This window comes from Somniosus microcephalus, unplaced genomic scaffold (assembly GCF_052327205.1).
Source record: "Somniosus microcephalus isolate GS21.2 unplaced genomic scaffold, FLI_Smic_1.0 unresolved_chr7, whole genome shotgun sequence".
NCBI lineage: Eukaryota > Metazoa > Chordata > Chondrichthyes > Squaliformes > Somniosidae > Somniosus > Somniosus microcephalus.
Window position 1 is genome coordinate 8,345,230 of NW_028225185.1, and position 13,459 is coordinate 8,358,688.

The 13,459-nt window shown below is 54.0% G+C and overlaps 1 protein-coding gene across 7 annotated transcripts in view; it reads right to left on the bottom strand.

Moving 5' to 3' along the window:
* LOC147086446 (brevican core protein-like) overlaps positions 1-13,459 on the bottom strand; it is a 412,369-nt gene that overhangs the window by 347,484 nt on the left and 51,426 nt on the right. For all 7 annotated transcript variants that reach the window (XM_085978551.1, XM_085978550.1, XM_085978548.1 and 4 more), the window contains exons 6-7: positions 10,457-10,747; positions 8,694-9,278 (exon numbers count right to left, since the gene is read on the bottom strand). In XM_085978551.1, the coding sequence (XP_085834677.1) occupies positions 8,694-9,278; positions 10,457-10,747 (876 nt within the window). The remainder of the gene's footprint in view (positions 1-8,693; positions 9,279-10,456; positions 10,748-13,459) is intronic.

The window sequence follows — 13,459 nt, forward strand, 5'->3', positions numbered from 1 at the left end:
CTACCCATTTGCTCAGGAGTTCAAAAGGCAAACTAGTGCATCCCTTCAGGGCCAGTGCATGAGGAAGAAGGCCAGTGCCGGGGGAAGAAGGCCAGTGCCGGGGGAAGAAGGCCAGTGCCGGGGGAAGAAGGCCAGTGCCGGGGGAAGAAGGCCAGTGAAGGGGGGAGAAGGCCAGTGAAGGGGGGAGAAGGCCAGTGCCGGGCCAGGACAGCTGTTGAGGATCGGCTTGCGGCTGCCACAGAGAGGTCTACTGTTGAGCCCGGGTGGAATATTGTTTAGTTCTGAGAGCCTGATATGATCCCTGGACCGGCTGAGAAAGATCCAGTGGTAAAGTAACCCTGGCTTATTGTTTTTTGGAGGAAATTGATTTAAGGACTGCCTTCCTAACCACCCCGGGGCGGGTGATGGTTTTGTTCTTCATTTTGTTTTTTTGAATGTCGTATGTTTTTGGATTTTGACAGGCGTGAACCTTTTTCCCTGTCTTCTATAAATAAAACAGCTAACTGCTGTTTTTCATTTACCAATCTTGTGACTGTGCTTGTGTCCTCCACCCCCCACATCAACACACCCTTCTGTCTAGGTGGTGGTTGATTGTACTAGTTAATTTTGCGAGCGGCACAAACATCGCCGCGCCCGGGCGCTAGTTGCTTTGCGCCCCATTAGCACCCTCTTATGGCGCTAACGGGAGGCGCAAACAACTGAATTTTTCCCCCGAGTGTCTCCGCTTCCACCACTTCCGTCGGCAGCGAGTTCCAGGTCCTCACCACTCGCTGCGTAAAAAAGTTTTTCCTCACGTCCCCCCTGTATCTCTTGCCCAAAACCTTAAATCTGTGTCCCCCTAGTCCTTGTACCATCAACTAGTGAGAACAGCCTTTCCCCGTCTAGCCTATCCAAACCCGTCATAATCTTGTACACCTCGATCAAATCACCCCTCAACCTCCTTTGCTCTAATGAAAACAAATCCAGCTTCTCCAACGTGTCCTTGTAGCTGAGATCCCCCATCCCCAGAACCATTCTGGTAAATCTCCTCTGCACCCTCTCAAGGGCCTTCACATCCTTCCTAAAGTGTGGTGACCAGAACTGGACCCAATACTCCAGTTGTGGCCTAACCAGTGCTTTATAAAGGTTCAGCATAACTTCTATACTATTGAACTCAATACCTCTATTTATGAAGCCCAAGATCCCATATGCTTTGCTAACCACTCTCTCAATATGTCCCGCCACCTTCAGGGACCTATGCACATTAACTCCCAGGTCCCTCTGTCCCGGCACACTCTTTAAAACTGTGCCATTAAGTGTATATTGCCTCTCCCTGTTCCTTCTGCCAAAATGCATCACCTCACACTTCTCTGTATTAAACTCCATCTGCCACTTGTCTGCCCATTCTGCTAGCCTTTCTATGTCCTGTTGCAGTCGATTGGTATCATCATCGCTGTTTGCCACACCCCCATATGCCAACTCCCGAGCAACCCCACTCCTCCCTATCGGTCCTCATACTTCGCTTGGGGGGGGGGGTGTTGGGCCGTTGAGTGACCTGGTCTTCCTGAAAAGATTTACCTTGCCATCCGACGTCAATTGCCTCGTGCCAACTGTGCCCGAGGGCGTGCGGCGCCGTGCCCCAATACCCTGGTGACCAGCACCACGATACACGTTAGGCCATCGCGCGGGATCCATTGGCAAAGCGCGGAGGTTCCGCCCAATTATATGAACCCCCCTCCCTCCCTTTCAGGGACAGCAAACCCCACCCCCCCCCCCCCCCGCCGCCCCCTCCTGTTAATCAGTCATGGGTTTGTAGGCACCCTTGACACGTCGCTCAAGACGGCCAATCCTGAGCGAGCGTGCAGCATCGCAGTGGGCGGGTGGGGCGGCCGTGACGGCATCGCTCCAAGGGCACGCGAGTTTGGAGGCATTCAGGCTGGGTGGCACCTCCCCAGAAAACCCTGGCAATCAACTCCAAGCCTAATGATGTGGTTAGGAAGGAAAGTCCTCCGCCGGCTTTGAATCTGGCAAGATTGGTCAGATGGGCAGAACAGTGGCAAATGGAATTTAACCCTGAAAAGTGCGAGGTGATGCATTTTGGGAGGACTAACAAGGCAAGGGAATACACAATGAATGGCAGGATCCTAGGAAGGACAGAGGATCAGAGGGACCTTGGTGTGCATGTACATAGGTCCCTGAAGGCAGCAGGACAGGTAGATAAGGTGGTTAAAAATGCATATGGGATACTTGCCTTCATTAGCCGAGGCATAGAATATAAGAGCAGGGAGGTTATGATGGAGCTGTACAAAACGCTAGTTAGGCCACAGCTGGAATACTGTGTGCAGTTCTGGTCACCACACTATAGGAGGGATGTGATTGCATTGGAGAGGGTGCAGAGGAGATTCACCAGGATGTTACCTGGGCTGGAGTGCTTCAGCTATGAGGAGAGACTGGACAGGCTGGGGTTGTTTTCCTTAGAGCAGAGAAGGCTGAGGGGGGACCTGATTGAGGTGTACAAAATTATGAGGGGCATAGATAGGGTAGATAGAAAGGAACTTTTCCCCTTAGTAGAGGGGTCAATAACCAGGGGGCATAGTTTCAAGGTAAGGGGCAGGAGGTTTAGAGGGGATTTGAGGAAAAACTTTTTCACCCAGAGGGTGGTTGGAATCTGGAACTCACTGCCTGAAAGGGTGGTAGAGGCAGGAACCCTCATAACATTCAAGAAGCATTTGGATGAGCACTTGAAACGCCATAGCATACAAGGCTACGGACCAAGTGCTGGAAAATGGGATTAGAATAGACAGGGCTTGATGGCCGGCGCGGACACGATGGGCCGAAGGGCCTCTTTCTGTGCTGTATGACTCTATGTAAAGGCCAGCGAGCTCGCCTCTCCGGCCGTCAGCTTGTTGGACTGGGAAGGACCCGGAACAGACTCAAGCCGGCGTAAGGCGAAGAGAAGCATTGGGAATACAGCGGAAGGGTGCAAGAGGAGGAGGAAGGGAAGAGAGCCTGAAGGTCAGGATAGAGTTTGGGGTTAGGTGAAGACAGACAGCCCTGGATTGAAAGCAATGCGATTATCTTCTCGTTGTCCACTTCGGCCACCGACCCCACCAGCTTCAGCCGTGGTCCCTGACATCAATCAGTCATTCATGAAAGAAAGACTGATGAAATAATACTGAGCGGCCTGCGGGTGGCGCTGTCCAGGGAGAGTATAAATACTCGGGCACGGGCCCAGCTTGCTCAGGACATTCTTTAACAGGAACTAGTGAAGGACACAACTAGACCTCCATGTTGTAAAACAGTTGATTAAAGCTTTGTTTAACGCTTAAACCAAATGCCAAGTAGTTTTCTTATGTCAGTCCCGTCCCCAGAACCTCCGCTCTCTCTTTGGAAGATCTCACGAGCACGTCTCCTTATTGGAGGGGCGGGGGGGGGTAGATAGACAGGAGAGCGAGGGACACGCTGCTAATCCTTCTGGGACGCGCGCTGGTGGGGAAATGCGAGCGCCTGGTAGTTGGGCAGGATCTGCCGGAGAAATTGGCGGCACCCATTCCCAATGGGGACCATGGTGTCCTCGCACAACCAGGGGGATGAATGCTTCGGATCTTTCCTGCTGGAACCAGGTTTGTTTTTATTCGTTTATGGGATGTGGGCGTCGCTGGCAAGGCCCAGCATTTATTGCCCATCCCTAGTCGCCCCTTGAGAAGGTGGTGGTGAGCCGCCTTCTTGAACCGCTGCAGTCCGTGTGGTGAAGGTACTCCCACAGTGCTGTTAGGGAGGGAGTTCCAGGATTTGGACCCAGCGACGATGAAGGATCGGCCGATATATTTCCAAGTCGGGATGGTGTGTGACTTGGAGGGGAACTTGGAGGTGGTGGTGTTCCCCTGCGTCTGCTGCCCTTGTCCGTCTATGTGGAAGAGGTCGCGGGTTTGGGAGGTGCTGCCGAAGAAGCCTTGGCGAGTTGCTGCAGTGCATCTTGTAGCTGGTACACACTGCAGCCACGGTGCGCCGGTGGTGGAGGGAGTGAATGTTTAAGGTGGTGGATGGGGTGCCAATCAAGCGGGCTGCTTTGTCCTGGATGGTGTCGAGCTTCTTGTGTGTTGTTGGAGCTGCACTCATCCAGGCAAGTGGAGAGTATTCCATCACACTCCTGACTTGTGCCTTGTAGATGGTGGAAAGGCTTTGCGGAGTCAGGAGGTGAGACACTCGCCGCAGAATACCCAGCCTCTGACCTGCTCTTGTTGCCACAGTATTTATGTGGCTGGTCCAGTTAAGTTTCTGGTCAGTGGTGACCCCCAGGATGTTGATGGTGGGGGATTCCCACTCAACTGGTCCGTGCAGGTGTTCATGCTCCACATGTGATTCGAGGCAGACCGGCAGACTATTTGACTATGGGAGTTAGCTGCTTCTTGGTATCCCCGGAGAGCAGCGAGCCTCCGGAATGGTGTTGCCGGCGGGTGGGCTGGGCGCGGCCTCGCGGTATCCCCTTCGAGGGGGGAGCCGGGGCGGCTCCTGACTGGGGTGGCGATGGCAGCGTCGAGCAGGCGAGCGCCTTTATGGATCCGTGCGATCTGTTGGAGCGGTTTCAGTCACCCGATGGGGGGTCGGAGAGGAATTGGCCAGATTTCCGTCGCTCACCCTGGGTTTCTCGGGGCATTTCCCCAGGAAAGCGCATGGCTGGGGCGGGAGGGAGTGTTTAGTCATGAGTACAGGAGCAAGGATGTCTTACTACAGTTATACAGGGCCTTGGTGAGACCACGCCTGGAGTACTGTGTGCAGTTTTGGTCTCCTTACCTAAGAAAGGATATACTTGCCATAGAGGGAGTGCAGCGAAGGTTCACCAGACTGATTCCTGGGATGGCAGGACTGTCATATGAGGAGAGATTGGGTCGACTAGGCCTGTATTCACTAGAGTTTAGACGAATGCGAGGGGATCTCATTGAAACGTATAAAATCCTGACAGGGCTAGACAGACTGGATGCAGGGAGGTTGTTTCCCCTGGCTGGGGGGTCGAGAACGAGGGGTCACAGTCTCAGGATACGGGGTAGGACATTTAGGACTGATGAGGAGAAATTTCTTCACTCAGAGGGTGGTGAACCTGTGGAATTCTCTACCACAGAAGGCTGTGGAGGCCGAGTCACTGAATATATTGAAGAAGGAGATCAATAGATTTCTAGACACAAAAGGCATCAAGGGGTATGGGGAGAGAGCGGGAATATGGTATTGAGATAGAGGATCAGCCATGGTCATATTGAATGGCGGAGCAGGCTGGAGGGGCCGAATGGCCGACTCCTGCTCCTATTTTTCTGTGTTTCGGTGATGGCCCCACCGTCGTGGTGTGTGGGGCTGCTGGCCTTTCCCTGCTCGTCTATATTGCCGTTCAGCCCCTCGAGCCTGTTCCGCCATTCAATCAGATCGTGGCTGATCCTGTATCTTAAGTCCATCCACCCGCCTTGGTTCGGTAACCTTTAATAACCTCACCCAACAAACAAATCTAATCAATCGCGGCCATCCTCTGCTCACCCAACGTCCACACACTCCCGAGCAGGGCGTTGGTGAGACCACACCTGGAGTACTGCGTACAGTTCTGGTCTCCTTATTTAAGGAGGGATATACTTGCATTGGAGGCAGTTCAGAGACAATTCACTTGGTTGATTCCTGAGATGAGGGGGTTGACTTATGAGGAAAGGTTGAGCAGGTTGGGCCTACACTCATTGGAGTTTAGAAGAATGAGAGGTGATCTTATTGAAACACATAAGATACTGAGGGGGCTCGACAGGGTAGATGCAGAGAGGATGTTTCTCCTCGTGGGGAAATCTAGAACGAGGGGGCATAGTTTCAGAATAAAGGGTCGCCCTTTTAGAACTGAGATGAGGAGGAATTTCTTCTCTCAGAGGGTCGTAAATCTGTGGAATTCTCTGCCCCGGAGAGCCGTGGAGGCTGGGTCATTAAATACATTTAAGGTGGAGATAGACAGATTTTTGCAAGATAAGGGAGTGAAGGGTTATGGGGAGCGGGCAGGGAAGTGGTTTTCAGCCCAAGATCAGCCATGATCTCATTGAATGGCGGAGCAGGCTCGAGGGGCCGAGTGGCCTATTCCTGCTCCTGTTTCTTATGTAGAAGCCACCGGACAAGCGAGCAGAGGTGGGAACACCCAGGGCCCTGGGATGGCAGGAATGACGTGTGAGGAGAGATTGGGTCGATTGGGCTTGTACTCGCTGGAGTTTAGAAGAATGAGAGGGGGTCTCATTGAAACTTATAAAATTCTGACAGGACTAGACAGACTAGATGCAGGAAGGATGTTCCCGATGGCGGGGAGTCCAGAACCAGGGGTCACAGTCTAAGGATAAGGGGTAAGACATTTAGGACAGAGATGAGGAGGAATTTCTTCACCCAGAGAGTGGTGAACCTGTGGAATTCTCTACCACAGAAGGCAGTGGAGGCCAATTCATTAAATATATTCAAGAAGGAGTTAGATATATTTCTTAAGGCTAAGGGATCAAGGGATATGGGGAGAAGGCAGGGACAGGGTACTGAATTTGGATGATCAGTTATGATCGCATTGAATGGCGGAGCAGGCTCGAGGGGCCGAATGGCCTCCTCCTGCTCCTATCTTCTATGTTTCTATGGCCCATTGTGATACTCTCCCGAACCCAGGGGACACTGAAGCAAGTCGACCAGCAGCATACCACCGCCCCACCCCACACCTCCATCTCCTCCCTGGCTTCGAGCACAAAGTCAGTACAGACTCGGCATCAAACTGGGTCCCAATGGGAACGTCAGGGTGCGTAATACCAGCTGAACCACTGTGGGGGGGGGGGCGCAGAAACTCTTTCGCTCGCCCTCTTCCTCAGGGCACTCTCCTCACGCCACTCGCCCCCCCCCCCCACCCCGCCCTTAACCTTTAAAATGGAGCAAGAGGCTCGAGAAGGGGCGTAGGCCGGAAAGATCCCACGATGGGGGGGAAAAAAAGGGAAGCAAAGGATAAAATAACTCACAAAAGAAAATCAGGAACATTAATGTCGCGTCGTCATTTCTCTGGAATTGGGGTTGTCAAGTGCTCCGACTATGGCCTCTCCGGAGACTCCGGCAATCTCCGGGACACTGACGCGAGCAGGAAAAACCAGGAGGAAAAATCGTGCGGGGATTAAACAAAAAAAAAAGTGTTTTTATTTTCCATTTTCTTCTGTTTATTAATTATAAAAATATTGGAGATGTGGGGGGTGGGGGGTGGGGGGAGGGGGCGGGTGGGAGAAGTCAAGAATCAGCCGATTGGACAATGAAGAGTCGGTTCGCTTTCCGATTGGCCGAGGGACGGGTGTGTCAGGCAGCCAATGGCGGGAGAGCGTGGAGGGGGGGCGGGGCGGTTGGCAGTCACGTGACAAACCCGGCAGGAATATGGCCGACCAGACTTGGCAACTGGAGTTCCGCCCACCGAGAACACCTCGCCCCCCCCTCCCCCCGCACCGCCTACCCCCTCCGCCACCCACCCCGCCCCCCCATCCGACAACCCCAGGACGGAGGAGGGCGACGGCTTGTTGGCGCATTTCCCGCTCGTGCCCGTCTCGCGTTAAAAAAGGCGACGAGCGCTCAGCTTGGCCGCGGCTTGGAAAGCAAGGGCAGGCTGCTCAACTGGGGTGGGCTTCGTTCCCCGAAGGAGAGAGAGGGAGAGAGAGAGAGACAGAGAGAGAGAGACAGAGAGAGAGAGAGAGAGACAGAGAGAGACAGAGAGAGAGACACAGAGAGAGAGAGAGAGACACAGAGAGAGAGAGAGAGACACAGAGAGAGAGAGAGAGAGAGACACAGAGAGAGAGACAGAGAGAAAGTGAAAGAGAGAAAGAGAGAGAGAAAGAGAGAGACGCCATTCGGAGTCCGGCAGCAAACTACGACATCACAGAAGCAAGAAAAAAACAGCAAGTAACACGGTCTTTGAGTCTATCGGAGCTGCCGTCTTTCAGAGGAGACCTTAAACCGAGGCCCCCGTCTGCTCTCTCGGGTGGACGTAAAGGATCCCACGGGCCACTATTTTGAGGAAGAGCAGTGCTGAGGGAGCGCTGCACTGTCGGAGGGGCGGTACTGAGGGAGCGCCGCACTGTCGGAGGGGCAGTACTGAGGGAGCGCCGCACTGTCGGAGGGGCAGTACTGAGGGAGCGCCGCACTGTCGGAGGGGCGGTACAGAGGGAGCGCCGCACTGTCGGAGGGGCAGTACTGAGGGAGCGCCGCACTGTCGGAGGGGCAGTACTGAGGGAGCGCCGCACTGTCGGAGGGGCAGTACTGAGGGAGCGCCACACTGTCAGAGGGGCAGCACTGAGGGAGCGCTGCACTGTCGGAGGTGCTGTCTTTCGGATGAGACGTTAAACCGAGGCCGCATCTGCTCTCTCGGGTGGATGTAAAAGATCCCACGGCCACTATTGGAAGAAGAGCAGGGGGAGTTCTCCCTGGTGTCCTGGGGCCAATATTTATCCCTCAACCAACATCACTAAAAACAGATGATCTGGTCATTATCACATAGCTGTGTGTGGGAGCTTGCTGTGCGCAAATTAAGCTACTACGTTTCCCACATTACAACAGTGACTACACTTCAAAAAAAGTACTTCATTGGCTGTAAAGCGCTTTGGGACGTCCTGAGGTGGTGAAAGGCGCTGGAGAAACGCGAGTCTGTCTTTCTTTCCACCATCCATATCTACTGGCCAGCAATGGTATTCCGCACTTACCAGCTGGTGCAAAGTCATCCAATGGCTGCAGTCCGGCCCCGCCTTCAGTTTCTCGCTCTTCCTGGGTCGCGGAGCCCGGAGGTCCCGGGAATGTCGAGTCGTTCCGGCCTCGGGGTGGACTTTGTCCCAAGGGAGCTTGGAGCTTGGACTCAGCGATGTCATCTCCGTCATCTGGCTCCTGCTGCGTGTCTCGAGTGGGGGCCTCGGGTTCGGGCGGGCTCCGATCCTGGTTGGACCCTCGCTGGTCACGGGGCGCGGCCACCGTGCCGGGAGCGGGCGTCGGCGATCCCGGGACGGCGTCGGCTTTGGGCGCCGCCAGCGCCGTGTCGGGCGGCGGCGGCGTCGGGATGCCCGGGGACGCCGAGGCCGCCAGCGTGCCAGGCCCGGCGGGATTTAAACCGCCCGCATGCGACGTGATGGCGGAGACGGCGCCTCTGACCTCCTCGGCAGTCTCCGCCTCGGCCACCAGCTCCTCGAGCCCCTCCGTCGCGGTCTGCACGAGGGCACCATCCTCCTCGTGGTCCTCGTACTCCCCATCCGTCGCAAAGTAGTCGAAGGTGGTCTCGGCGTAGGAGTCTTCCGTTTCTGAACAGACGCAAAAAGAAGAAACAATGAGGTTATGGGAGAGCCACCGGAAAAGATGCCCATTGACTGGACGCTTCTGAGAAACCTCAAAAAAACCCCGAGGAACTTCAAAACATCAGTGAAACAGAGTGGATAAATGCGAGGTTATCCATTTTGGTGGCAAAAATAGGAAGGCAATTATCTGAACGGCAATCGATTGGGAAAAGGGGAAGTGCAACGAGACCTGGGTGTCCTTGTGCACCAATCGCTGAAGGTAAGCATGCAGGTGCAGCAGGCGGTTAAGAAGGCAAATGGTATGTTGGCCTTCATAGTGAGAGGATTCGAGTACAGGAACACGGATGTCTTGCTGCAGTTGTACAGGGTCTTGGTGAGACCACACCTTGAGTATTGTGTGCAGTTTTGGTCGCCTTATCTGAGGAAGGATGTTCTTGCCATGGAGGGAGTGCAGCGAAGATTCACCAGGCTGATACCTGGGATGGCAGGAATGATGTATGAGGAGAGATTGGGTCGATTGGGCTTATATTCGCTGGAGTTTAGAAGAATGAGAGGGGATCTCATTGAAACTTATAAAATTCTAACAGCACTAGACAGACTAGATGCAGGAAGGATGTTCCCGATGGCGGGGGAGTCCAGAACCAGGGGTCACAGTCTAAGGATAAGGGGTAAGCCATTTAGGACTGAGATGAGGAGGAATTTCTTCACCCAGAGAGTGGTGAACCTGTGGAATTCTTTACCACAGAAGGCAGTTGAGGCCAATTCATTAAATATATTCAAGAAGGAGTTAGATATATTTCTTAAAGCTAAAGAGATCAAGGGATATGGGGAGAAGGCAGGGACAGGGTAGTGAATTTGGATGATCAGCCATGATCTCATTGAATGGCGGAGCAGGCTCGAGGGGCCGAATGGCCTACTCCTGCTCCTATCTTCTATGTTTCTATGTAAATGCTGGGCCTTGCCAGCAATGCTCACATACGAATTTTAAAAAATCGTCTTAAGCACCTCGATTAGATCACCCCTTAATCTTCTACAGTCGAGGAGATGCAGATGGAAACAACTGGACTTAGAGACTATCAATACAGAGCAAGACAAGACAGGTTTAAGAGTGACAAGCCAGAACGAGGATCTTCGCATTAACATAGCGTCTGGTCACGTCAATTCAGCCGAAAATAGGGAGTCACCTAGGAAGCAGAAGGCGCCGTGGACGGAGGCGGGGTCGAGGAAGCCCGTCTGGTTGCGGAACGCGTAGAGGGTCTTGACGCCGGGCAGCTTGCCGCCGCACCGCTCGCGCGGCGTGACGATGGGGTAGCGCACGCTGCCGTCCGCCAGCCAGCCCGGCATGCAGTGGTCGAGGCCACCGCTCCAGGCCGCGTACAGCTCGCCCGTGCTGGCCAGCCGGGTCCCGTGCTCCTCGCAGAAGTGCGCCGCCTCCTCGAAGGTCAGACGGTCAGAGTCGCTGACGAAGATGGTTCCTGGAACAGAAATAAAGGCGTTCATACCTCCTCAGGACGTCCCAAGGCCCCTTACAGACAATGAAGTACTTTTTTTGAAGTGTGGTCACTGTTGTAATGTAGGAAACGCGGCAGACAATTTGCGCACAGCAAGCTCCCACAAACAGCAATGTGATAATGACCAGATCATCTGTTTTAATGATGTTGGTTGAGGGATAAATATTGGCCCCAGGACACCGGGGAGAACTCCCCCTGCTCTTCTTCCAATAGTGGCCGTGGGATCTTTTACATCCACCTGAGAGGGCAGACGGGGCCTCGGTTTAACGTCTCATCCGAAAGACGGCACCTCTGACAGTGCGGCACTCCCTCAGTACCGCCCCTCCGACAGTGCGGCGCTCCCTCAGTACTGCCCCTCCGACAGTGCGGCGCTCCCTCAATACTGCCCCTCCGACAGTGCGGCGCTCCCTCAGTACCGCCCCTCCGACAGTGCAGCGCTCCCTCAGTACTGTCCCCCCGACAGTGCGGCGCTCCCTCAGTACTGCCCCTCCGACAGTGTGGCGGTCCCTCAGTACTGCCCCTCCCTCAGTACTGCCCCTCCCTCAGTGCGGCGCTCCCTCAGTACTGCCCCTCCCTCAGTGCGGCACTCCCTCAGTACTGCCCCTCCGACAGTGCCGTACTCCCTCAGTACTGCCCCTCCGACAGTGCGGCACTCCCTCAGTACTGCCCCTCCGACAGTGCGGCGCTCCCTCAGTACCGCCCCTCCGACAGTGCGGCGCTCCCTCAGTACTGTCCCCCCGACAGTGCGGCACTCCCTCAGTACTGCCCCTCCGACAGTGTGGCGGTCCCTCAGTACTGCCCCTCCCTCAGTACTGCCCCTCCCTCAGTGCGGCGCTCCCTCAGTACTGCCCCTCCCTCAGTGCGGCACTCCCTCAGTACTGCCCCTCCGACAGTGCCGTACTCCCTCAGTACTGCCCCTCCGACAGTGCGGCGCTCCCTCAGTACTGCCCCTCCGACAGTGAGGCGCTCCCTCAGTACTGCCCCTCCGACAGTGCGGCACTCCCTCAGTACCGCCCCTCCGACAGTGCGGCGCTCCCTCAGTACTGCCCCTCCGACAGTGCGGCGCTCCCTCAGTACTGCCCCTCCGACAGTGCGGCACTCCCTCAGTACTGGCACTGGGAGCGTCGGCCTGGATGATGGACTGAAGTCTCTGGAGTGGGACTCGAACCCACAACCTTCTGACTCAGGAGGTGTTAATGCTGAAACTGATCCCTCTCGGAACAGTTCAGCTACACAGGCACGGCAGCACACAGGGTCAGGGCTAGAGAACTTGTCTACCAATCCGGAGACCTGGAGGTATCAGCCCGAGAACGTGACTTCAAATCCTGGCCAATTAAATTTTAAAAATCTAGAACTAAAGAGCTGACCTCAGTAAAAGTGACCGTGAAACTGTCGGCTTGTCATTAAACCCCATCTGGTTCACTAATGTCCTTCAGGGAAGGAAATCTACCGTCCTTACCCGGTCTGGCCTATTCCAGTCCCACACCAACGTGGTTGTAGAAACATAGAAGATGGGAGCAGGAGTCGGCCATTCGGCCCCTCGAGCCTGCTCCGCCATTCAATGCGATCATGGCTGATCATCCAAATTCAGTACCCTGTCCCTGCCTTCTCCCCATATCCCTTGATCCCTTTAGCCTTAAGAAATATATCCAACTCCTTCTTGAATATATTTAATGAATTGGCCTCCACTGCCTTCTGTGGTAGAGAATTCCACAGGTTCACCACTCTCTGGGTGAAGAAATTCCTCCTCATCTCAGTCCTAAATGGCTTACCCCTTATCCTTAGACTGTGACCCCTGGTTCTGGACTCCCCCGCCATCAGGAACATCCTTCCTGCATCTAGTCTGTCTAGTCCTGTTAGAATTTTATAAGTTTCAATGAGATCCCCTCTCATTCTTCTAAACTATAGCGAATAGGACACGCCCCAATGTTTCTCACAAGCTGCTAAGCATTTGTACATGCAAAGCAGCATTTTAAATAGGTTTTTGGTATTTTTATGAAGCTTTTGGTAACTTTTATAAACTTTTAAAAACGTTTACATTATTTTGAAGAATCTGAAGTAGTTTTAAACAGAATTAAAGCTATTTAAAGACTTTTAAAAGCCCTAAAATAATTTTTTTTATTCCATTTATTTATTTACCAATGTCGTCGTCATACGTGTCTTCACACTGTTCCCTTTGGGGAACTGTATGAAGTGGTGGAAGGATTTATGGCCGTGATTAACACTCATTCCGTGACCGTAACCATCTTTGAACCAGCCATTAGGGTGGTTAGTCCTATGGCGGGAGGGTTTTACGGGCTCCCACAAGCTATACAAGGAGGGGGGGCCACCCACACCCACGGACGCAAATATCCCACTGGATGTCAACCCAGAATTTAGAGCCGGAGCTCCGACTCCACTTGCCGGGACTGTCTGGAGCGGGGTTCGAAACCCTATCCCATCTGGCCCAGCGGCGGGGATCCTACCGCTATGCCAAAGGCCCAATCCGATTAGCAACGTGAAATCGCTGGAATGAGCACAATTCACGGCATTAAAAGAACTCACAATTGAACTGATGATGACCTCAGCAATCTCCTCAACGAGGTGGAGGCGCAGCGCCTGCTCATCATTGGTAATGAGAAGTCAAAGGCGCCGCAAAAAGGACAGGTGATAGCTTGGTCTTTCAAGTGGCAGCAT